Source organism: Triturus cristatus, chromosome 10 (genome assembly GCF_964204655.1).
Source record: "Triturus cristatus chromosome 10, aTriCri1.1, whole genome shotgun sequence".
In the NCBI taxonomy this organism is placed as follows: domain Eukaryota; kingdom Metazoa; phylum Chordata; class Amphibia; order Caudata; family Salamandridae; genus Triturus; species Triturus cristatus.
Genome location: NC_140593.1, coordinates 406,865,111 through 406,889,968, shown reverse-complemented (window position 1 = coordinate 406,889,968; position 24,858 = coordinate 406,865,111). Strand labels below are relative to the sequence as shown.

General features: G+C 46.6%; 1 protein-coding gene across 2 annotated transcripts in view; it reads left to right on the top strand.

Moving 5' to 3' along the window:
* PRTFDC1 (phosphoribosyl transferase domain containing 1) overlaps positions 1 to 24,858 on the top strand; it is a 225,685-nt gene that overhangs the window by 165,810 nt on the left and 35,017 nt on the right. Inside the window, exons 4-5 of one of the 2 annotated variants that reach the window (XM_085631692.1) lie at positions 1,637 to 1,702; positions 19,856 to 19,873. In XM_085631692.1, coding sequence (XP_085487818.1) covers positions 1,637 to 1,702; positions 19,856 to 19,873 — 84 coding nt within the window. The remainder of the gene's footprint in view (positions 1 to 1,636; positions 1,703 to 19,855; positions 19,874 to 24,858) is intronic. The other variant, XM_085631693.1, reaches the window with a different exon arrangement.

The following is a 24,858-nucleotide window of genomic DNA, read 5'->3' as shown; positions in this document are numbered from 1 at the left end:
CAGGAACGCAACAGCTGGAAGAGGGATTTTCCTGAAAAATCCCCAGCTGACCAGTTGCAACTGGAAATGGGCTGGACTTTGCTGTTGTCCTCTGCCTGACACACTAAGCGCCCTCCACCCATGCCCTGGGGGATTTAGAAGTGTACTCCTGTGGTTTGTTTGAGTACTAGAAGAAAGTGTGTGATTTTTATAAACATTTCTTCCAGAGCTCCTGTGGGGAAAAGAAACAAACCAACAGTTCCACAGTGTTGGATTGAATTTCAGCTTTGTCCTGCTCATGGGGAGAGGAGTTGGCCTAACGGCTAGGGCGCTCAACCTCGGACCTGGGGGAACTGGGTTCGAGTCTCGGTAACGACGCTAAAACATCCTGTGATTCTGGGTAAATCACTTAATCTCCCCGTGCCTAAAAAATTTACAACAAAAAAAATGAATGTGTGTCCTCATGTAAAGCGCTCTGATACCCGATTGGATGCGGGTCAAGTTCGCGCTATATAAAACTCTGCAAAAAAAAATGGCTCTCAGAACCTATGAAAAAACAATTCGGACAAAGCTCCAGCGGGACCAACCTGCTTCATGTACTGGCCTTGGGTTCCATGGTGATGGCTACAATTTTAGCAGCAGCCCACTCAAGGAGGATTTTTTTCCTAAAAAGTGACATTGTTTCTACCTGTGTTGGGATTTAAAAGACAGTTCAACACTTTTCTTTAACAAAGTGACATAGTCTCTTTCTGAAGTGGAACTTCGAAACCTTTTCAAACTTTTTGACTTCCAGACTTTTCACCAGACCAATCTTCTTGGTGTATCCAACAAGGACTTCATTTGAGTCTGCCTTTGATCATGCCTAGGTCTCGGTCTACCACGACCATTGACTATCATTTATGCTTTGAGCTACTTAAAACTTTAAAAATCCATATCTCTGGTTCATCTTATTTGATTTTTGTCATTTTGCTCTTAATCTAAAATGTTCACTTTATTTTAAAATGGACTGTGTTTTTTTTATTGTGTGTTGTGAGACTTTTCTGACGGTGTATACACAGCTTAAATACTTTAAACATGACATTTAATTGAAGCCTTTCTGCTTTGTGTCATACTACCAGGGACTGAGCACTGGTTTATTTTATTTATTTTGTGTGATATTTAGCAGGCAGTGGTCTTATCCTTTGAGGTGGACACTTGTCCACCCCACATAATTTATTTTCCTAAAGTTAGCAAATAGGACGACTTGTCTACCACATGGATTTCCTTGAGTTTTTTGCAAATGGTCCCTGTTCTTTGAAAACTCAAGATGATGTGAGTGTGCAATGTTAGAAAGCTTGCACACACACAATAATTAGAGTATGATTACATTATACTGAGCAATGTATGTTACACACATCTCCCTTACTTTTCCTTATCAAGGAACATCTACCCAGAAAGTCAAGGCACAAGGAATAAACTTTTGTCCATCAATAAAAATATGCATACGCACCTCTATTGATTGGTTCTGTGGTAAAATCCCCTAAGAAGGGGATACATGTGGTGTTCAAATAATCCTGTACAATTTGTCTTTCCTCTCTTTTCTAAATGTAAATATTGTCTTATTTAGTATGAATGTATAAACTTAATGAAACATTTGATTTCTAATTCTTTATTATAGAATGACCAGTCTACAAATGAAATGCAAAACCTTGGAGGAGAGGATCTTTCAAAATTAGCTGGAAGGGTATGTGAATAATTAACCTATCACTTGAATAGTGTCACACAAGTGCACATCACTTTTCTGTTTGATTTAAGAATGTGGGGTAAATGAACCCTATTTTATGCATCTATGATTCTGTCTCGACAAAAAGGATAAAAAACAATATTGATGGAATCCGAGAAAAGAGGCTGGGGTGGTTCCAGTGTTATCCATCTACCAACTCTGTTCGGTTATTTATTTTTGTCGAAAATATTTACCCCTCTAGATTTTTCATCAGTGGAGTTTATCTCTTACTCTTTTTACTCTACCCCTTTGTCTTGTTCTGATCACTTTACATAATATATTCATTCATGCAGTCTCCATTGTCCATGTTCACTACTCAAATACTGATGACAATTGTGTTTTTCTCCTTGTTTACCTCTAACCGACAAAGGGAGCATCAACACTTCAGTGCGCCAGAAGGCGCATTTGTAGAGTGATGGAGAAAGTGGGCGTGGCCTCTGACAACCTCTCAGCAGTCCTGCTGTGTAGGACGTACTGGAGGGGTTGTTTGTCCACAAAGACCCTCTTTCCATCACAGAAATTAAAGAAAAATGTGTGCTTTTAGCCAAAGTTTGAGGTCTGCAGGACTTTGTGGTTAAGAAAACCTTGTGGGATTCATGCAAGGCACAACACTTTGGAAATCCATGTATGTCTAGTTTTTATAAATGTATGTGGTTGGTAGGTTTCCATGGGAGGCAGCCTAGCACGGCCCCAATACAGCAGCTACCTTTATCACTGATCTTGCCACGTATAGCTTTACGGCCTTACGGTCTCTTTGGCCCACCCACACAAGTGGGATACTGTTTTTAGGGTTTGCCCCCAGCGATGCAGTGCGCAGCACTGCTCACGCAGGCGAGAGCCCTTTTGTGGAGGGTTCCAAAACGGACCCTGAAATCGTGTGCTTTTCCTTTTGGGTTCTGCTATTGGGCTTTGCATGCGTGTTTTTTTTAAACCGAGCACGCAATAGGCCAAAGGCGGGCGCATTGCTCCTCCCATGGCCTATTGGTGTCTGTTACGCGCACCAAAGCCCATATGTTTTCAATTATCGTGCCGAGACACGGGCGCGATAATTGAAAACATATGGCTCGCAGTGGCGCGTGCTCACCACTCGCGGGTGTTTTTTTTTTTTTTTACAATAGCGATCGCTTTTGCAGTCGCTTTCAGTGCCGCTTTGTGCGAGATCATGCCTGTGAGCGGCAGACGTTGCTTCCTTTTAGAACTCCGAAACCGATGTTTGCGTTGATTTCAAGCGGTGCTGCATAGCTCAGTTATTAAGATCGGCCTGTTTCATTTTCTGTTACAGTATTGATGGTTTTTATTTATGAATCCCTACAGTGTAGAAGAGTGAGTTTTACGGCTGAAAAAAGTTTGGCACCGCAGACATTTATCGTACCCCGCAAAGCTAAATCTTTCTGGCATGTGGCCGGGCAAAACCCTTGTCGCCAATGAGGCGTAGGTAATGAGCCAGCTGTTCGACTCTGACAGGGGAGGACGTGCCTCCACAGAAGCCGTTAGGACGCCAACTGCCTCCGCAAAAGAGCCTATTTCAGGAGGCGCAGCTGCCGTTTACATTGTTGCCTCTTACAGATGTCTTTGGCAAATCTTCTGTTTTGGGCAAATTGGAAAAAGGCGGTGAAACATCATCAGACTGTTTTCTCTGCTGCAGGCTGAAGGACGATTCCGATTACTCAATTTAAGGACCTTTAGGAGCTGGGATAAGAGCAACCGGACATCAAGGGATGTGAGCGTGCCAGTGCTGGTACGTTACGTGCAGGTACTGCCAAAGAAGGAGTGGTCAGAGCCTGGAGTGAGCTGTTTCATGCGTTGAATGTGTAGCCTCGTTAAACCCTTTATTTTAGCACAAGTGCAGACTATTTTAACCACAAGGGTTTATACTATGCTCTCAATGTCTTTTAAAGGTAGCTTTGAAAACTGTGCTATCACATTCCAACCTTCCTACAAATTCCTGCCCCGTGTTCTCACTTCCTGGCACATCAAGCGGACATTGAGCAAACTCGTCCTCCTGATAATGTGAACTCTGCATTTAGCAAAGGTTTGTCTTTAGTTGCTCCATGGGCCGGAGCGGTGGGAGCCGTCATGGTTGTACCAAAGTTCTCACGGGGTGCGAGACTCCATCGACAGCGCTATGCGGATATGGTGCATCATGACATCAACTGGCATACTTCAGAGGCAGCCACAGCCACCTTGCAAAGCACCCACCCACCCTCACCTGGAGCAAGAGGTGGAAATATGTGCAGAAAAGAAGAAGGTATCTGACAAATGTCCTTATTTTGCTGGTTTGCCCCTGTTTAGTATGTAATCAGCGGAGCTGATTATATACTAAACAGAGATCTGAGGGCTCAGATTCGCACACCATCAAGAGCCCGCTGAGAGGCTAAATAACTCATTAACTGCCACACATCAGGCTGGCACAGACAGCTGCAGAACCGATTCTCATCAGATCTGTTTATTTCCAAAGCCCTTACTTCCTTCCTCCGGCAGCTGTAGGGTGCAGCCAATAATGTGCAGTGGCTCCTCACATGTTTCAACTCCTTCTAATGTATATAAAGCAATACCTGGTCCATTATTAATAGTGCAGTGTCCAGTGGCTCTCAATATTAAAGTATTTTACTTAGCGCTGACGCTAAAAGGTGATTTTAAATAAAGAAATGTTGTCCCGTGGAATGGATTATAGGTAGGACACAAAGAGGTGAGCGGCTTACCTTTGCTTAAGCAATTTGTGCATGGTTTTGTTCAGATTGAGCTTTGAGAGCAAAGTGCTTCTTGATCATAGTGCTTTTGTTTCATTGGGACTTCTGAAACCTGATGTATACTTTTGTGTTTTTCATTCATCACAGAATTGCCTATGCAATAGCTTGTAGTAGCAGGGCATTTAATTTTTCCGATTTTTTTTTTTTTTCTTTTTTTTTTTCTTTTTTATTTTTTATTTTTTTTGTTTTATATAGCGCGAACTCGATCCGGAGGAATCGGAGCGCTTTACGTGAGCACCAATTGCTTAACAGAAGGACACATTCATTTTGTTAGGCACGGGCAGATTACATGATTTGCTCAGGATCACAGGATATTGAGCGTCCCTGCCGAGATCAAACCCGGTTCCCGGCTTTGAGGTCGACCGCTCTGGCCATTAGGCCACATTTTGTTGTTGACTTTGTGTTGAAATAGGTTTTGCAATTATTTTTCCTCCTTTAAACTATCAGACTAACTCTATGACATGTCACGAGAGCTGCGAATAACCGCAACAAACAAGCACCAGAGGCAAAGAACTATAAAACTATTTCTGCTCACATGCCCCAAATGCTTACTAATCCACTGTCCTTTGTATGTTCACTACCAGGCACACTTTCAGTATGACAGGCACAGCTCAGATGTGCTTGACACTACAGAAGTGTGTTAAGCATACGTGTTTTACCATTACCATTCAGTTACACATAGAGATATCAGGTGTTTCTAAAGGAGTACTCCTGCATATTTCTTTCTCACTCTGCTGTGACCGCATAGTGAACAGAATGTAACATGGCTATATACAGAGATGTAAGTTCTGTCATAAAGTGCCACCTTCTTTTTAATATTGATGCCATTCACCACAACCATGGCGACCGGTACCTACAAACGAGCTGAAGGAATCCCTCTCCAGCCACAACCATTCACCAGACTGCAGAACCCCTGAGAGCGTGGCTTGTCTGATCTGGTTCTAAGAACGTTATGTTATAAAGGGTTTTATAGCGCGCTCAAATACTCAAGAGTGTCCTGGCGCATGCAGTTATCAAAACCCAAGGGAGTGGAAAGTGTGGATCAGCTAATTAATGAGAAACGTTTTGAGCTGTTTCTTGAAGAGTCCAAGATTCTGAGTATTTCGCATTTTCAGTGGGAGAGAATTCCAGGCCAAAGCAGCTTTACAGAGATGGACTGACCTCCCAACCGGGACCTGCGAAATCGGGGAATAGTTATCCGATTTTGGGCGGCTGAGCGCAAAGCTCTGCTGGGGACATAGAAGCAGAACCTCTTCCTGATGTTTAAAGGTCCCAGACCATGCAGAGCTCTATGGGCCACCGTGAGGACTTTGAATTGCACTCTTTGGGCCACCGGGAGCCAATGCAGATCGCGCAGATGCTGTCTCACGCTAGATCTTCTGGAGATGTTAAATAGAAGTCTAGCTGTGGCGTTTTTGTATGGTCTGCAGTTTTCTCAGCAGATATCCAAGGATGCCACAGTATAAGGCATTGGCATAATCCAAGCGAGAAAGAATGAGTGCCCGGGTGACCGTTTCCTTGGCATGCCTGGGAAGTAGGGGGAAGAACCTTCTAAGAGATTTGAGTGCCGAAGCAAACTCCTGTGAGTTTCTTGATTTGCACCGAAAAGCGAAGGTCGTCGCCAAACCAGATACCCAAGTTCTTAGCAGGCATGCCCTCTAGCTTAGGGCGAGGGAAATCAGACGGCCACATGTTTTCTCGAAAGGCAGGTGGAAATGAACCATATAGAAGGACCTCCGACTTATCCTCATTGCACTTCAGTTGGGCACGAGCCAGCCACTGAAGCACAGATGAGAGACAGTTTTGCGCCAGAGAAGTCGACAGGTCATCGTCCTTCCAGGTAAATAGGAGCTGGGTATCATCGGCATTGGCAATTATTTTTGCCCCCAGCTCCTCTGCCAGGAAAATTAAGGGCGTCCGATAGATGTTGAAAAGTAAAGGACTCAATGTAGAGCCTTGCGGTACTCCCGTGGACACTTTTCTGGCAGTTGAAGAAAACGGAGGTGACCAAACCTGCTGAGAGTGGTCTTCCCAAAAAGATTTAAGCCAGTCCAGGGCAGAGCCCGCAATGCCGATGTTTGCGAGGCGGGTAAGGAGAAGATGGTGGGGTACCGTATCGAAGGCGGCAGAAAGATCGAGCAATACCAGGGTCGCCCGCGTCCAGGCATTCCCTGATTGTTTCTGCCATTTCAACTAGAGCAGTCTCGGTGCTATAAGTTTTCCTAAATCCGGATTGAGCCGGATGGAGGGCACCAGAAGTTTCGTTAAAGGTGTCAAGCTGACGGAAGACTACCTTTTCGCAGACCTTGGACAGAGCTGGAAGGAGAGAAATGGGGCGGTAATTAACAGCTTGCAACAGATCTAATGAGGGCTTCTTTAGAAGTGGCAATGATTTAGCCTGCTTCCAAAGCAAGGGAACCCGCGCCGTGCATAAAGACAGATTAATAATTGATGTCACTTCAGAATAGACGAACTCTGGCAGAGCATGGATCAGAAGGGGAGCCTAATTTAAGGGTTTTAAGAATAGCCGATGTATCTGACCCATTTGTAGGGGAAAAGCCAGTGAATACAGGTTGTGTGGAGAGCGGAGGGGTATGGGGCGGATGGTAGGGGACACAAAGCCCCTGAACGTTCTTCACCAGTCTATCTTGGATAGATTGCATTTTCCCAATAAAAAAGGAGGAAAGCTCCTCACACCATTGAAATGATACGGGAGAAGCCGCTTGTTCGGCGGAAGGTGTCGGAAAGCTTCTGACAATGGAGAAAATCTCTCTACCATTGTTTTTAGCTTTGGCAATGCGATCTGCATAGAAACTACTCTTTGCCAAGTTAATGGCCGCGTAGTAATCACTTTGAGCTTTACGCAAGACAGATTTTGCTAAGGAATACTCCAAGCGCCACTGGCGTTCCAATTTCTTACAGCCCAATTTAAGCTCTCTAAGTGCACCGGTATACCAGGGTTGAGATGGAGACGAGCGCAGCCGCTTTTTAAGAATAGGATGGGAGACGGAGCTAACACCCTGCCTAATCCAGGTAGCAAAGCCGTCTACCGCCTCATCTAAATCACCAGAAATCAACGGGCGGGAAAGTGAGAGGGCCGTGTAAAGGGCTGGAATTTCAATCTTCTGTGGAGGTTTACATTGAGCCGAGGCACTAGGGAACAACGACATCCCCATTGCCTATCCCAAATGTCGCCTCACTACGTTTTGGGCCCTTGCCTTCCACGGGTACTTGGGCCTCCCACACAAGTGAGGCACCATTTTTACCGGGAGACCTGGGGGAACGCTGATTGGTGGTAAATTTGTGTGAGCCCGGTGATGCCACAACTTTCCCACCCCAAAATGTGTGAAAAAAGTGATTTTTTTCAGCTAAAATTGAGGTTTGCAGGGGATTCTGGGTAAGGAAACGTTGGGGGATCCACGCAAGCCATACCTCCCTAGAAGCCGCCGGGTGTCTAGTTTTCAGAAATGTGTGGGTTTGGTAGGTTTCCCTAGATGGCCGCCGAGCACCGGGTCAAAAACCAAAATGACCCCCCTTGCAAAACCAGGTGGTTTTGCGATAGGCCATTTTGATGTCACCTCACTACGTTTTGGGCCCTTGCCTGCCGCGGGTACTCGGGCCTCCCACACAAGTGAGGCACCATTTTTACCGGGAGACCTGGGGGAACGCTGGGTGGTGGTAAATTTGTGTGAGCCCGGTGATGCCACAACTTCCCCCCCCCCCCCCCCCAAAAATGTGTGAAAAAAGTGATTTTTTCAGCTAAAATTGAGGTTTGCAGGGGATTCTGGGTAAGGAAACGTTGGGGATCCACGCAAGCCATACCGCCCTGGAAGCCGCCGGGTGTCTAGTTTTCAGAAATGTGTGGGTTTGGTAGGTTTCCCTAGATGGCCGCCGAGCACCGGGTCATAAACCAAAGTGACCCCCCTTGCAAAACTAGGTGGTTTTGCGATAGGCCATTTTGATGTCACCTCACTACGTTTTGGGCCCTTGCCTGCCGCGGGTACTTGGGCCTCCCACACAAGTGAGGCATCATTTTTACCGGGAGACCTGGGGGAACGCTGGGTGGTGGTAAATTTGTGTGAGCCCGGTGATGCCACAACTTTCCCACCCCAAAATGTGTGAAAAAAGTGATTTTTTTCAGCTAAAATTGAGGTTTGCAGGGGATTCTGGGTAAGGAAACATTGGGGGATCCACGCAAGCCATACCTCCCTGGAAGCCGCCGGGTGTCTAGTTTTCAGAAATGTGTGGGTTTGGTAGGTTTCCCTAGATGGCCGCCGAGCACCGGGTCAAAAACCAAAATGACCCCCCTTGCAAAACCAGGTGGTTTTGCGATAGGCCATTTTGATGTCACCTCACTACGTTTTGGGCCCTTGCCTGCCGCGGGTACTCGGGCCTCCCACACAAGTGAGGCACCATTTTTACCGGGAGACCTGGGGGAATGCTGGGTGGTGGTAAATTTGTGTGAGCCCGGTGATGCCACAACTTTCCCACCCCAAAATGTGTGAAAAAAGTGATTTTTTTCAGCTAAAATTGAGGTTTGCAGGGGATTCTGGGTAAGGAAGCGTTGGGGGATCCACGCAAGCCATACCTCCCTGGAAGCCGCCGGGTGTCTAGTTTTCAGAAATGTGTGGGTTTGGTAGATTTGCCTAGATGGCCGCTGAGCACCGGGCTAAAAACCAAAGTGACCCCCCTTGCAAAACCAGATTAACTATTGTTCCTACAGCGTGAGAATTTTGGAGTAAAATTGCAAAGAAAATGTGGCAGACATTTTGAGGTTTGCAGGACATTGGGGATAAAAAAAACTTTTTGAATTCACAAGAGAGACATCACCATGAACTCCCATGGGTTTTCGACAATATCTACAGTTGGTGGGTTATTCTTACATGGAAAGTGTACCTTGGCAGAGAAACTAAAGACAAAGATTGCTGCACAACCATCTATTCCTCAAACACACACACATACTGGTTGGATTTGGCACGAGGGCGAGTCATGGTTCAGTGTATTAAATTTTATTAACTAGAGATTTCACAAAAATGAAATGCACTGTCAATAATTAGATTCACAAAAAACCAAACCAATGACTCGCAGCTCGTGAGCTGTAAAGCCACGTCAAGGCACCAACCACTTTACAGGCCATTCACACACCTTTCATAGGTGATACAAACAAGACCATTCGCACCACCAGGTACAAAAGCAACACAGTACAAAATTCACCAAAAAGGGACAAGGTACACCCTGCTTCAGAAAGACAAATATGACTGCACAGCCATCTAATCCGCAAGCACACACACATACTGGTTGGATTTGGCATGAGGGTGAGTGATGGTTCAGTAGATACAATTGTATTAGCAAGTGATTTCACAAAACATGAAATGCAGTGGTAATAATTGAAAGGGCGAGAAACTGAACCATTGACTCACAGCTCGTGAGCTGTAAAGCCACGACAAGGCACCAACCTCTTTACAGGCCATTCATACACCTTTCATATGTGTGAGACATACAAAACCATTCACACCGCCAGCCGCGGGCCCATCACATAACAAAACTCACACCAGCGCACAGCGCCATTCAAGGGCCCATCACTTTCACACGCCCACAATCCAGACACAGCAACTACACATGCTGATGGAATGCGTGGAGTGGCACTCAGCTAGCAGTGTGTGTAGTGACCAGCAGAAAGTCACTACTCGCACACAGCCAGCCGAGCTCCAGTCCACACACACCGCTAGCAGAGCGCCAGTCCACACACACCGCTAGCAGAGCGCCAGTCCAGGCACACCGCCAGCCAGTCGCCAGTCCAGGCACACCGGCAGCCAATCGCCAATCCACGCACACCGCCAGCCAAGCTCCAGTCCACGGACACCTCCAGCCAAGCACCAGTCCGCACACACCACCAGTCCACGCACACCGCCAGCCAAGTACCAGTCCACGCACACCGCCAGCCAAGTACCAGTCCATGCACACTGCCTGCCAAGCTCCAGTCCACGCACACCACCAGCCAAGCTCCAGTCCACGCACACCACCAGCCAAGCTCCAGTCCACGCACACCGCCAGCCAAGCACCATTCCACGCACACCGCCTGCCAAGCTCCAGTCCACGCACACCACCAGCCAAGCTACAGTCCACGGACACCACCAGCCAAGCACCAGTCCACACACACCACCAGTCCACGCACACCGCCAGCCAAGTACCAGTCCACGCACACCGCCAGCCAAGCACCATTCCACGCACACCGCCAGCCAAGCTCCAGTCCACGCACACCGCCAGTCCATGCACACCGCCAGTCCATGCACACCGCCAGTCCACGCTCACCGCCAGCCAAGCACCATTCCACGCACACCACCAACCAAGTGCCAGTCCACACACACCAACAGCCAAGCGCAAGCCTACACACACCGCCATCACATTTAGGATTTTTTTAGAAAAAAATAAAAACACAAACAAATCGCAAATAGATACAAATCTTCTAACGGAAAATCAGCAACTAAATACATTGCACTAACACCAACCTTGAAACAGAATCAAATTATCCAAAGAATACAGACCAGGCAGTTCACTTTACCACTCATGAATGCTCCCAATAATTCTTTCGCGTGTGGTACGCTCTAAAACAAGCAGGAAGACTCAGTGCAGGGGCAGTACATACGACTCTCCTTCCGCGTACCTCTTCGCCAACAGACTCTACATCTCCTACTGGGAAAATCTTTTGAGGGTGTGGGAGGAATGTGATCTGGAAATTGGCGATCTTTCAATCTAGCAACATCCTCCACCCCTCCAACTCTAGGAACACTTGCCTGTTCCACTACAACAAGGCTGCCTATTTCAGACTCCTGAAACTTAGCAAAAGTCATCTTTGACTCAGGGCAAGAATCCTGGAACACAACAAAAGCATTAAACATTGCCAAGTGGAAAAGATGGATAGCCAACTTCTTGTACCAAATGTAAGCCTTACGAAGAGCAGTGTAAGGTTCCAACCTCTGATCTACTCTGTCAACACCACCCATGTGCCTATTATAGTCTAAAATGCACACAGGTTTGCGCGCTTCAGCGACCTGACCCCAAACAGTCACAGGTGCAGTGCTTTCATCATGGATGGTAGTCAGCATGTAGACATCTCTCCTGTCTGAAAACTTCACAGCAAGAAGCTCCTGGCAACGCACTGCACTGTCCCCGCACAAGCTTTTGACAAACCAGTTCTTTCGGGAAACCTTTACGGTTAGAGCGGATTGTGCCACAAGCAAGAGTGTCCACTTTGGCCAATTCCCTGAACAACCGCACACCAGTGTAGAAGTTATCTACATATAAATGGTGGCCTTTGTTAAAAAATCCTCTACCAAGTTCCCAAACAAGTTTCTCAGTCACTCCAAAAGTGGACGGACAACCAGGGAGGTTAATCCTAGATTCCTTACCGGTGTACACCCTGAAATTAGAGACATATCCAGTCCTACTGTCACACAGCATATACAGCTTTATTCCATAGCGTGCCCTCTTACTAGGAATGTATTGCCTAAAAACCAAGCGGCCCTTGAACAACACCAAAGACTCATCCACTGCAATTTCTTTCCCAGGGGCATAAATCTCAGAAAATCGATCAACAAAGTGATCAAGGACAGGCCTAATCTTAAAAAGACGGTCACACTCAGGGTGATCTCGTGGCAACGCTAAACCATTATCAACAAAATGCATCATCCGAAGCAGAAGCAAATACCTGTCACGAGTCATGACTGCCGGAAAAATAGACGTTGCCATCAAGGGACTGCTAGACCAATATGAAAACATTGATGGCTTCCTTAGCAAGCCCATCAAAAAAGTTAAACCCAAGAACTTCTTCATCTCTTCAACATTTGTGGGAGTCCACCGGGTAGCTCTAGAGTATGGCTTAAGACTGGCACTGTTGTCCCTCAAAAACTGTTCGGCATACAAATTAGTCTGCTCAACAATCTCTGCCAAAAACACATCGTCCATAAACAACTGAAAAAAATTTACCGGCAAAAAGTTTTCAGTATTCACTCTAGACCCTGGAACACCAGTAAACTCTGGCAATGCCGGCTGCACCATACCAGGGGCAACCCAGAGGTCATCACTTTCAAAGGGAAGCCCTGCAGCCCAGATGCCTCTTGCCGCACTACACCAACGGGAAGCCTTGCAGCCCCAGGCTGCAGCCCAGATGCCTCTTGCCGCACTATCAGCACATCAGTCTCCTCCTCTAACACAGGCACTTCATCCGCACTAAGAGTATCTTCATCATCCGATGACTCCATACGGAGAGACAACTCACTGCCAGAATCGTCCCCTGCCTCCTCTCCCTCAGATGCAGAGTCAGTCTCTGAACCATGGTCAGAGGAAGACTCAAACAGCAAACCAACAACCTGCTGAGCAGTAATCCTGCGGCTAGCCATTATACTTACTAAGATAGAAGACTGCACAAACAAGTCAACAACAACCAACAATGTGCAAACCAAGTAAGTAAAGAAATGTGTACCTTTATCACAAAGATCAATGTACTCAAAAACTATACAATTCAATTACAAGAGACAGCTGCACTCACCAGAAACCAACTCTGCAGTGACACAGCAAAAACCAACGATATCGAACTAGAAAGAAGAAAAGAAAACAAATTACTCACAAGACAACAAAATACACATCGAGCACCAATGCAAAACGTTTTGACACTCAAAAACCAAACATACTGCTATTATTACACCATTTGCAAAAAAAATTCATGCAGAGAAATCAAACACATTTACACTGTACAAAAAAAAGTCTCTTACCAAACTAATCAAACAGCAGAACCAACACTAACAAAACGGCAAACTGAAAAGAGCAAAAGCCTTCACCTAGAACAAAAAAGTTTAAAAAAAAAACATTACAATTGCAATTCACAAAAAATGTAACAAACATTATAACATGCTATGTCACTACCCAAATTGTCAATCGGGTTGTGTGCCAGGTGGGGCAGAAAACAGCAGGAAAAAAAAGGCTACTCAGTCCCAGGGCGGGTGAGCCAAATACATATTATAAAAAATTGCACCCTGGAAGCGAGGGGTCACTTCTATTTTTATTTCAACTAATTCCCTGGTGTCTAGTGGGCTTTTCTGCCCCCTCTGGGAGCAGAAACGGCAAAAAAATTAAACCGATCTGCCCCCAGAGGGGGCAGAAAAGTCTTCAAAAACAATTGGGGGCCCCGGAAGCGACCCTTGCCCAAGGGGTCGCTTCCTACAATAACAAACAGATCCCTGGTGTCTAGTGTGCTTTTCTGCCCCCCCCCCTGGGAGCGGAAACGGCAAAAAAATTAAACCGATCTGCCCCCAGAGAGGGCAGAAAAGTCTTCAAAAACAATTGGGGGCCCAGGAAGCGACCCTTGCCCAAGGGGTTGCTTCCTACAATAATAATCAGATCCCTGGTGTCTAGTCGGCTTTTCTGCCCCCCCTGGGAGCAGAAACGGCGGGGAAAAAAACTAATCTGCCCCCAGAGGGGGCAGAAAGGTCTTCAAATAAATTAGGGGGCCCAGGAAGCGACCCTTGCCCAAGGGGTCGCTTCCTACAATAACAAACAGATCCCTGGTGTCTAGTGGGCTTTTCTGCCCCCCCTGGGAGCGGAAACGGCAAAAAAATTAAACCGATCTGCCCCCAGAGAGGGCAGAAAAGTCTTCAAAAACAATTGGGGGCCCAGGAAGCGACCCTTGCCCAAGGGGTCGCTTCCTACAATAATAATCAGATCCCTGGTGTCTAGTGGGCTTTTCTGCCCCCCTTGGGAGCAGAAACGGCGAAAAAATAAAACCGATCTGCCCCGGGGCAGAAAAGTCTTCAAATAAATTAGGGGGCCTAGGAAGCGACCCTTGCCCAAGGGGTCGCTTCCTACAATAATAATTAGATCCCTGGTGTCTAGTGGGCTTTTCTGCCCCCCCTGGGAGCAGAAACGGCGAAAAAATAAAACCGATCTGCCCCCAGAGGGGGCAGAAAAGTCTTCAAATAAATTAGGGGGCCAAGGAAGCAACCCTTGCCCAAGGGGTCGCTTCCTACAATAATAATTAGATCCCTGGTGTCTAGTGGGCTTTTCTGCCCCCCCTGGGAGCAGAAACGGCGAAAAAATAAAACCGATCTACCCCCAGAGGGGGCTGAAAAGTCTTGCATGCATTATGGGGCCCCAGGAAGCGACCCTTGCCCAAGGGGTCGCTTCCTTTACTACAATGAAACATCCCTGGTGCCTAGTGGTGGCATTCCTGCAGCACAATCGCGATCGTGCTGCAGGAATGCCCTGTATTGAGACATCAGGGGAGAGGAAATACTCTTTCCTCTCCCCCGATGCCTCAATACTTAGAAAATCCCCCCCGCGGCCCCACCGGAGCACAAAACTTACCTTCTCCTTGCTGGGACGCCTGGAAACAAATGGCTTACAGGCGTCCCAGCGCTTCCTGATGACGTCGGCGCACGCTGTGCGCGCTGACGTCATGGGGAAGCGTGGGGGGGCTCGGGGGTGGCAGCGGAAACTCTTCCGCTGCCATCCCCCTCTGTGGGGGCACGATCGATGCCCCAGGGGGGGAGCGCCAGCGCTTCCCCCAGGGGCTGTGCTCATGACGGAGCGGTTCCGTAAAGAGCACAGCCCAACCGATGCTCATGACGGAACCGCTCCGTCATGAGCATCGAAGGGGTTAACACTGGCTCTGACTTTTAAAATTTATTTTGAAAAGTATTTCTTGGTCCGAAAATCCCAGAGTAAGTGACGTTTGTCTCTGGAGCAAGAGTAAATTACTCAGAGAAACAAGCATTTGCAATGCAATAGGTCTCGCATTTACGCAAATTTAAGCTATTGACATTGCAAATAACAATACCCTTTTATTTTTGGTTTCGTTTTGAAAACCTAAATAAAAGGCATTGTCATTTACAATGCAATTACTTGATTAATGCTTCACAAAGGGGGGAAAAAAACGATAACATTTTCAATAACCAATAGCTCAAAACAATGTAATTGCGAGACCTATTGCATTGTAACTCATGTAGAATTTAAAACCGAAAAGAGTCATGGCAAGCTCATTTAAATTGCATCTATCAAGTAGCTTAGACATTTGACAGTGAATTAGCATTGAATGCTGAAATCAAGTTGGGCCAAATAATGTTTACAATAACCTAAGGCTTGTGTATCTCGACGTAAGCCAATCTGCTAACATTTTTGACAGAGCGCCAGTTTTGTACTTAAAACTTCAGTAGCTACAATTGATAACATTTCATTACTGGTGATGCATTTACAGCATAAAAGCAAGTTAATCGGAACCAAAAAGGTTATTACTAAAGAGCAGAATTATAAAGTGCTGGGCACTAAAAAGTGTTAAACTAGTTTTGCAAAGTCATCCTGTGCCCTGGGCACCCCCCTTTTTAGGTCTCGCACCTACCGTTGCAGTGTGCAGCACTGCTCGCGCAGCGCGAGACGTATTGTATGGGGGTTCTGGAAGCTGACCACACGATCGTGCATGTGGTTTCGCTTTTGCGGGCAGGCGTTGGGTTTCGTTTTTTTTTTTTTTTTAAAAAGGTACACAATTGGGCAAAGGCGGGCGCATGTCCCACCTTTGCTCTGCCGATTGCCGTCCGTGTCTAGCACGCGCAGCAGTGCGCGTTCGCCTCGCTGCCGCTCTCCCTCGCCCCCACTCCTCTGTGGTGCGCACGCACCACTGGTTTCCTTTCACTTTCGCGCCATGTGGCCGTGTCACTTTCACGGCCGCACGGCCATTGCTTGTTTCACATGGTTATCATTCGAGCACTGCGCCCCCTTTTGCACACTACTGTAGCAGCCTTCTTCATTTTCAAGCTATTCAGTATGACCTATAATTTGAATTAACATGCGGGTCAACTATGGTTAGTGTTTATGTGATCAATGTTTTGAATTATTAATACCACTTGGTTACTATTGATCTGTTCTCTAATGAGAAATATGCTGAAGAAATTACCCCGGAAGAAACTGTCTGTTGCCACGTACCGCTGGGTGCCACACATTGACTGACCGTCACCTATCGGAAACATTAAATGTCAGCTGGGGTCACGTAGTGTCTGAACAGTCAAAGGTCCTTCTAGCTCAGAAAAAAAGAGAAATAAACAAGATACACAAATGCCCGTCATCTAGTTTTAAAACTACGTACCCATAGACACCTTGAGATCTATGTATAAAGATATAATGAAGGGGGTGGTTCACACAAGGCACTGTGCTCCTCAGTGACATGTATCAGGTCAACTTGTGTTTCACACTTGCTACTCCCCAAATCAGCAAAATAAACGGTTGGTAGATTTTTGTTTGTATAGTAGGATTCTGCTCTTATAAGAGGAGGCATCGAGGGGTGCAGAACCAAGGGGCATTGGTGCTTCTGCATGTGGATCTGGAAGGTCTCAATGTTGGCAGAGGTCCTGCAGGTGGCACTTTCGTTGGAGTCATGGCGCTGTGACAAACCACTCTGCTTTCCATTAGTAATACCAAGATTCCTCTAAACACGGCAAGATGGCCTCTGGCAGGGCTTTCAGTGGGAAAAAAACTGGGGGTGCTCTAAAGGGGGCGGAGCAAACCTCAAAGGGGTGTGGCCTATCTAAGTAGGGGCGTAGTCTAAATAAAAATAACTAGTGTAGCAGTACCCCCTGCTCTGACAAGCCGTCCGCTCCAGGACTCCTCAGAACGCGCCCCCCCCATCATGTGTGTCAGCCCGGCTGAGACAGCTTCCCGGGCACACACACAGCCAAGTACTTCACAGGTCTTTAAAAGACCATTTGCATGTTAATGATTCTTTGTTGTTTTTTCACCCCTTCTTAGGGCATTTGCACAGCTCAGCACCAGGATCTGCATTTAGAGGTCGGAAGGGGCAAAGACTGCTAATGGAAACAAGCATTTGCAATGCAATAGGTCTCGCTTAGTAAAAGTTTGAGCTGTTGGTGTTGCATTATTTAGCAATGCCAATAGCTCAAACTTTAATAATGCGAGACCTGTTGCATTGCAACTGCTTGTTATTGTTAGATGTGTAGTAACTTTGGGTGGTACAACATTTGTGGATCTCCACAGATTCCGAAATTTGAGAAATATTTGTATTTTTAGTTGAAGTCTGAGGTAAGAAAACCTGAGTGAGAAAATCTGGTGAGAGCCACACAGGTCACCCCACCCTGAATTTCCCCAGGTGTTAAGTTTTAAGAAATGTAAAGGTTTGCTAGGTTTCTCCAGGTGCCTGCTGATATAGTGCTCAAAATCCATGACTCTCCTGAAAGCAAAAAATGGGTCAGTTTTGAGTGGAAAAATGTGATGTGTCCATGTTGCGTTTTCCTGTCGCAGGCACAAGGCCTACCCACACAAGTGAGGTACTGTTTTTATGGGGAGACTTAGAACAAAGAATAGAAGAATATTTGTTTTTACCAATTGCATTTCTCTACATTTGTGCCTTCCAAATGTAAGCCATTGTGTAAGAAAGAAGACATTTTGAGACATGCCCACTGAATCACATGCTATTATGGGTACCCACAAATTCAGAATTATACGAATAACCACTGCTCCTGAACTCTGTGTCTGGTGTTCATTTCAGAAAAAGATAGGTTTCCTTCATAGTCATTTCTCACTCTTTATATTTCACCAGATTAATTGCTCTATGCCCAGTGCACAAAGAAAAAACATTATAAGGTGAAGCTCAGTTGTTAGCTCTGGGTACCTTGGGTTCCTAGAAAATCTACAAAATCTACAAACCCTATATATCCCTGCAACCAAAACGTTGTCCATCGCAAGAAGAAGTTATAAATGAAAACATTGTCACAAATGGACATTTTTTCCTACTCATTTTCAATATTTTTTCATTTCAATGGTATGTTTCTTTAGGAAATCCTTGAGGGTTCTACACAAATGACCCCCTGCTAAATTCAGAATTTTGTCTACTTTTCAGAATTCTAGAGCTCACCCTTAGGTTTCACAGAAGTATCCACCACAATCTTGAAGTAGGTTGAAAATACAACAATTAGGAACAATGGGCTACCTCTTTGAAAAATACCAAAACTGTTGTGAAATAATAGGTTTTTGATTCAGCTCTGCGTGTTCATTAACATGGTGACTTTAGCACAGCAAACCTTTAGTTGATGCAATTTTTAGGGAAAGAAATGGACACTTTTTTGCGAAGCACTTTATTACTATCTTTTCCAAAATAAACAAAATGTAGCTATATTTTCTCTATCCAGGGAAATCCATAAACCTTGGGTACCGTTAGAATCCCCACGGTGTTGGAAAAAGGACACAAATTTGGCCTGGATACCTTTTGTGGGGGAAAAGTTATGGAGGCCTAGGTGCAAAATACCCCAAATAGCCAAAAAAGGGCTTAGCTTTCTTGGGGGGAGGGGGAAGGTCTAACAATGAAAGGGTTAAAACATGTACGCACAATAGAAATCGTCCAGTAGAGGGATGTAATTTGGATTCCTAAAATAGGTGATATTGCGGAAAGGAATAATATGAAGACATTTGAAAAGTTGAAAAAGGAATTCGACTTCCACAATCCACAGTATTTTAGTTATATACAATTGAGACATACCCTGGGATGGTATACTGACCAACTCAGGGAAATACAGGATATGTCACCGATCGAAAACAGATTCCTCACAGAGCTCTTAGAAAGAAAAGCTGTACCGCAGATTTACAAAACTCTGAGAAACAAATCAACTGACCTGCTCACTAAGGTCAAAGACAATGGGGATATTAATACAGACTAGCTTGAGGATGAATAATGGGAAGAAGCCAAGAAGGCCCTCTGTGAGATATCAGTCAAGGAGGGGTTTCGGCTGATGCAGTTCAAACTCCTACACCACACTTATTTCACTAGATAGAAACTTTTTCAGTCGGATACACGCAATCAGACCACTCACTAAGAGGTGTCTGACTGACTGACACTTTCATCCACACGTGGTAGGAATGCAGCGCGAGCTAAACAACCTGGACTGTGGGTAGGAATTGAATAACAACGTAACATAAGGCCGATCTAGACCATGGAGTAAATCACACAATAGATACCAACTTAACATGGAGGTGGAGAAGAGAGAATATTGATGCTCTTAGCCTAATAATCCCATGAATTACTGTAAGAAGATGATGGTGTCCGATGTAACACATTATAATTATGTACAGATGTGCTGTTAACTAATATGATTTTCTCTTAACTTTAGTAATTGTAACTGGTTCTGTAAGCTATGCTTTCGTTGGAAGGCAATACAAATGATTTAGACAACAGCCCCTAAGCATTCTTAAAGTATTGATAAAGATCATACTGGTGTTTAACTGTAGCTGTAACTTGATTTGATCATGCTTGTGTGTACATAGTTTGTATCTTGTACTAGTTCTGTAACAGATGTGTCTGGTTTTCTTTCAGAACGTGCTTATTGTCGAGGTAAGGTTACTCATGATTTATTTTCCAGTACTGCTTTTGTGTTGGTTTATAGATGTCAAGTGTGAAAACACTGTAGATTGAGCCACAACCATAACTATTTGGAAGTAGCTGAGTTGAAGATAATGAAGGGTAGCATCACAGAAAATCAAAAGGTCCAAAAAGAGTTCATCTTGACTCTTGCAATATTCCTACCATTGCTTAGTTCCATCAGGCAAGCTGTCCTGAAACAGGTACAGATCAGTGGCTATCAGAAAGTTGAAAGCCATTGACCGTAGCAAGAGGGGTAATGTGCTATCTTCAATGAAATATATATGAGATCTTTCATAGCGGAGTCAGTGATGTATGTCTGATAGAAGAAACAAGATATGTGCAGTTACATAAAAATTAATGTCTATTTGAAATTAATCATGTTTTCTCAAGTTTGTATTCGTCTTAGTTCTGGATTCACATCAAACAGAACATTTTCCACGTGGGTGTGTGTGGGTGTGTTTTTTGTGTGTGTGTGTGGGTCCCCACATTACAGTATAGCCACAAACAGTGCAAGGTTCATGCATACGACGAGTAAAACTTCACAACTTGAGCTAGTCAACATGAGCATTTAAGAAGTCAGTGGGTGGTGGTAAAAGGGGTTGGGTAATGTTATGGCAGAACGAGGGGGGGTCTCCGTGGGCAAATTGTGCTGTTGTACAGCAGTTGTTGCATCGCTTTTTAATCCTCCATTCATGATCATAATTTGGTTTTCTACTGTTATATGTTTGGAGAGGATAATTGGATTATGTATTCTCAACTTCACCGGAACCATTATTTATGCTACAAGAAGGACACCGACAACCCTATAAATTGCTGTTTAGCATTTATTTGGATAAAACACAACCAGTGCACCAACTTTAAACTATTATGCATTGTTGCTTAAAACACACCACTGAATGCACACTTTGAATATTGCGTACATGAGACGTTTCTTGTAAGACCAATTGCAAGTCCCACTCTTAACTCGACAGCAATAAGTTAAGGATGGAAATTTACCCGCTACTTACCCTAGCGGGGCATCACATTCTGTTGTCTTTCGCTCAGCTGCACATTAGAGTCATTATCATGAGCAAAATAACTGTTCGAGGCATATGAGCTGCAGATTGTACACTTAGCATAGATCGCCATCTGGTGTTGGGCCCGGATGTTTGCAGTTTGTTTTTCTTCTTGGGCAGTCTTTGGAAGTCACGAGTTTGGTGACTCCTCCTTCGGTCCGTACTGCGCATGGGCTTCGGCTCCATCCTCAGATTGTTTTTTTCCGCCATCGGGCTCGGATGTGATACTTCGTGCTCCGGCTTCGAACTTCTACGGTTCCAGCCTCGACGGAAAATCCCCGTCTCTTCGAGTTTCTTCATCATCATCTTCATCTCTCGAAGCGGCACTTTTCTCCATCCCGTACATCGGCACCGGCCTTCGGGCCCTCCTCGACTCCGGTCCCGGCCGATGGAAAGGACTCCGTTCAAAAAGTGCCCAAAATGTGGGTCTAAATTTCCCCACACCGACCTCCATCAGGTGTGTAATCTTTGCCTCTCTCCAGAACACGAGGCCAGAGACTGCCCCGCCTGTAAGTCTTTTCGATCGAAGAAAACCATCCGGGATCGAAAAGCTCGACGCACCATGGCGCACTCATCGTCTGCAGCTCCACCGGACATCTTCGGAGACGGCGCCGAAGCTTCGGGGCAAACACACACCGAGCAGGAAGAAGACGTCGTCAGCGCTTCCGAGGCCGTCGACTCCGACGTGGAGGACATCACACCGGCGCAGCGGGCCGTGAGTACTGTGCCCCCTCCCACCCCCGCGCCCAAAACCAAAGAGACTCAGGTTACTCCCTCGCCTGCCGGCCTGGGCAAAACCAAGACCAAAGCTTCGATCACCCCACCTTCGGGCTCGGTGTCGAAGCATCCAAAGTCTCACGGCAGCTCGGGATCGAGCCAGCCGACGCCCGGTGCCGAAAAACAGCATCCGGCACCGAAGAAAGCAATATCCAGCTCGACTCCGAAGCCACCGGTGCCGAAGCCTGGACTCTCGGTGCCGACCAAACACAAACATAAATCTGTCGGCACCGACGCTCCGGCACCGAAAACTCCTTCGACGCCGAAAAAACAGGAGGCCCCAAAAAAGCATGGCGCACACAAACCATCGAAGTCCTCGGTTCCGAAATCACCGGTGCCGACGGACGATTCGACGCCACTGGCTCTGTTTACACCAGACCCTCTACAAAAGACTCTGTCCAAAGATCCAAAGACTGGACTATTGACTTTAATTATCAAGAAAAGACGCCTTGATACTCCGGCTCCTCCTCCACCACCCAAACGGAAGGACTCTGCTACTTCTCCCCTCAGAGTGCCCTCCCCACTACCACCTCCCCTACCTCCTCCACCTCCTCCACCCCCTCCCAGGTCTCCGCCACCCTTACCTCACTACTCTCCGGCCCCGTCCCCAGATCCGGACGACGGGGACCCGGACAATTATCCGGCGGATGCCCCCATGGATCCCACTCCACCAGGGACCCCAGACCCGTGGGAGGATTACAATAACCCTGATGTACCCGATATTCCTCAGGACGACCTATACCCATCCAGGCCGTCTCCTCCAGAGGACTCCTTAGGGTTCCATCATTTAGTGCAGAGAGCAGCACACTACCACGGGGTGGACATGCACACTGAACCAGTGGAAGACGACTTCTTACTGGATACATTCGACATACAGGACAAATCCACCTCCATCTTACCCATGCTTAAGGGTGTCACCAAGCATGCCGCAGAGGTGTCCAAAGACCCTGTCAGGGCCAGGGTACTAAACCCTAGAATAGAGAAAAATATAAGGCGGCACCCACAGACCCTGCATACATTAAGGGCCCTGCTCCCTTAGATTCCCTAGTTGTCTCTACAGCTAGAAAGCGGGCTAACTCCCAGTCCTCAGGAGAAGCCCCACCGCCAGACAAGGAATCCAAACTCCTAGACGCGTCTGGCAAGCGCACCGCCTCTCAAGCTGCAAACATGTGGCGCATTGCAAACACACAAGCGCTACTTGCGCGCTATGACAGAGCACACTACGATGAACTTGAGGCTCTTATGCAGCACCTCCCCGAGAAACACAAGCGTAGGGCTCATGAGCTAATACAGGAGGGTAAACTCATTACAAACACCTCCATTAAGTGTGCCCTCGATGCAGCCGACACTGCTTCTAGAGCCATAAATACCAGTGTCCTGCTTCGTCGCCATGCCTGGCTCAGGATCTCAGGGTTTAAGCCTGAAGTCCAGGCGTCCATACTCAATCACCCCTTTGACCAACAAACGCTCTTTGGGCCCAAGGTAGACGAAGCGTTGGAAAAGATGAAAAAGGACACAGACATAGCAAAGTCTATGGGGGCACTCCAAACACAAGCCTCTAAACGTTCCTTTCGACGCTCCTCCTTTCGTGGCACAGGCAGAGGCTTCTCCACCGATAGCACCTCTACCTCATACAAATCCCCTCCTCAAAATACCTTTTCAAAGGGCAACCAAAGGGGTGGTTACAGAGGCAACAACAATAAGGGCAGGGGCAAAACTAACACCACCCGTTCTGCCACCCCGCCCACACAATAACTTCCCTCCGCTCCCCCCAGACCATTCCACTCCGGTCGGGGGCAGACTACAAAACTTTATCCACGCATGGGAGTCCATAACATCGGACAAATGGGTGACCCAAATCATTCGGTCAGGGTACTGTCTCGAGCTAACATCTACCCCACCCAATATCCCACCAAGGCACTGCCCAATGTCTCAAGAACATTCCACACTGCTCAAACAGGAGGTACTCTCCCTCCTCCAAAAACACGCTATAGAGCAGGTCCCCACCAATCAGCAAAATCTAGGGGTTTACTCCCTATATTTCCTAATACCAAAGAAAGACGGGACCCTCAGGCCCATTCTGGACCTCCGGCCTCTAAATGCCTACATACATTCAGACCATTTCCATATGGTCACCCTACAACAAGTCCTCCCACTCCTCTGTCAGGGAGACTTTCTCACAACATTGGATCTGAAAGACGCATACTTTCACATTCCAATACACCCCTCTCACAGGAAATACCTCAGGTTCGTGGTGGACGGGCAACATTACCAATTCACGGTTCTCCCCTTCGGGGTCACCACCGCACCACGGGTGTTTACCAAATGCCTAGCGGTAGTAGCAGCACACCTCAGACGTCAACACATTCACGTCTTCCCTTACTTAGACGACTAGCTGATAAAAGCCGCGTCTTACCACCAATGCGTGCAGCATACAAACAGCACCATCCAACTGCTCCACCAGCTAGGCTTCACGGTGAACTACCAAAAGTCCCACCTCATACCATCTCACACAAAGCAATATCTCGGGGCCACTATAGACACCTCCAAAGGTATTGCCTATCCAAACACAGCCAGAATCACAAGCATTCAAGCCTTACGAAAAACATTCCTTCCCCAACACTCTCTTCCAGCAAGAGTGTTCATGAAGCTCATAGGAATGATGGCGTCTTGCATCTTTATAGTGCCCCATGCAAGACTACACATGCGTCCACTTCAGGAGTGCCTAGCACAACAGTGGAACCAGGCCCAGGGTCAGCTGACGGATCTGGTGTTGGTGGACGGCCGCACACATCACTCTCTGCAGTGGTGGAACACCACAAACCTTTCCAAAGGGCGGCCGTTCCTGGACCCGGTTCCTCAGGTGATTCTAACAGCGGACGCATCGCTCTCCGGCTGGGGAGCGCACCTCCTACACCTCACAATGCAAGGTCTATGGACGCCACAGCAAAAATTGCTCCACATCAACCATCTGGAGCTCTTGGCGATCTTTCTAGCCCTAAAATCTTTCCAAAAACAGATTTCGGGCAAAGCAGTCCTCATTCGCACAGACAACATGACTGCAATGTATTATATCCAAAAACAGGGGGGGACACACTCTCCCCAGCTCTCCCGCTTAGCCCA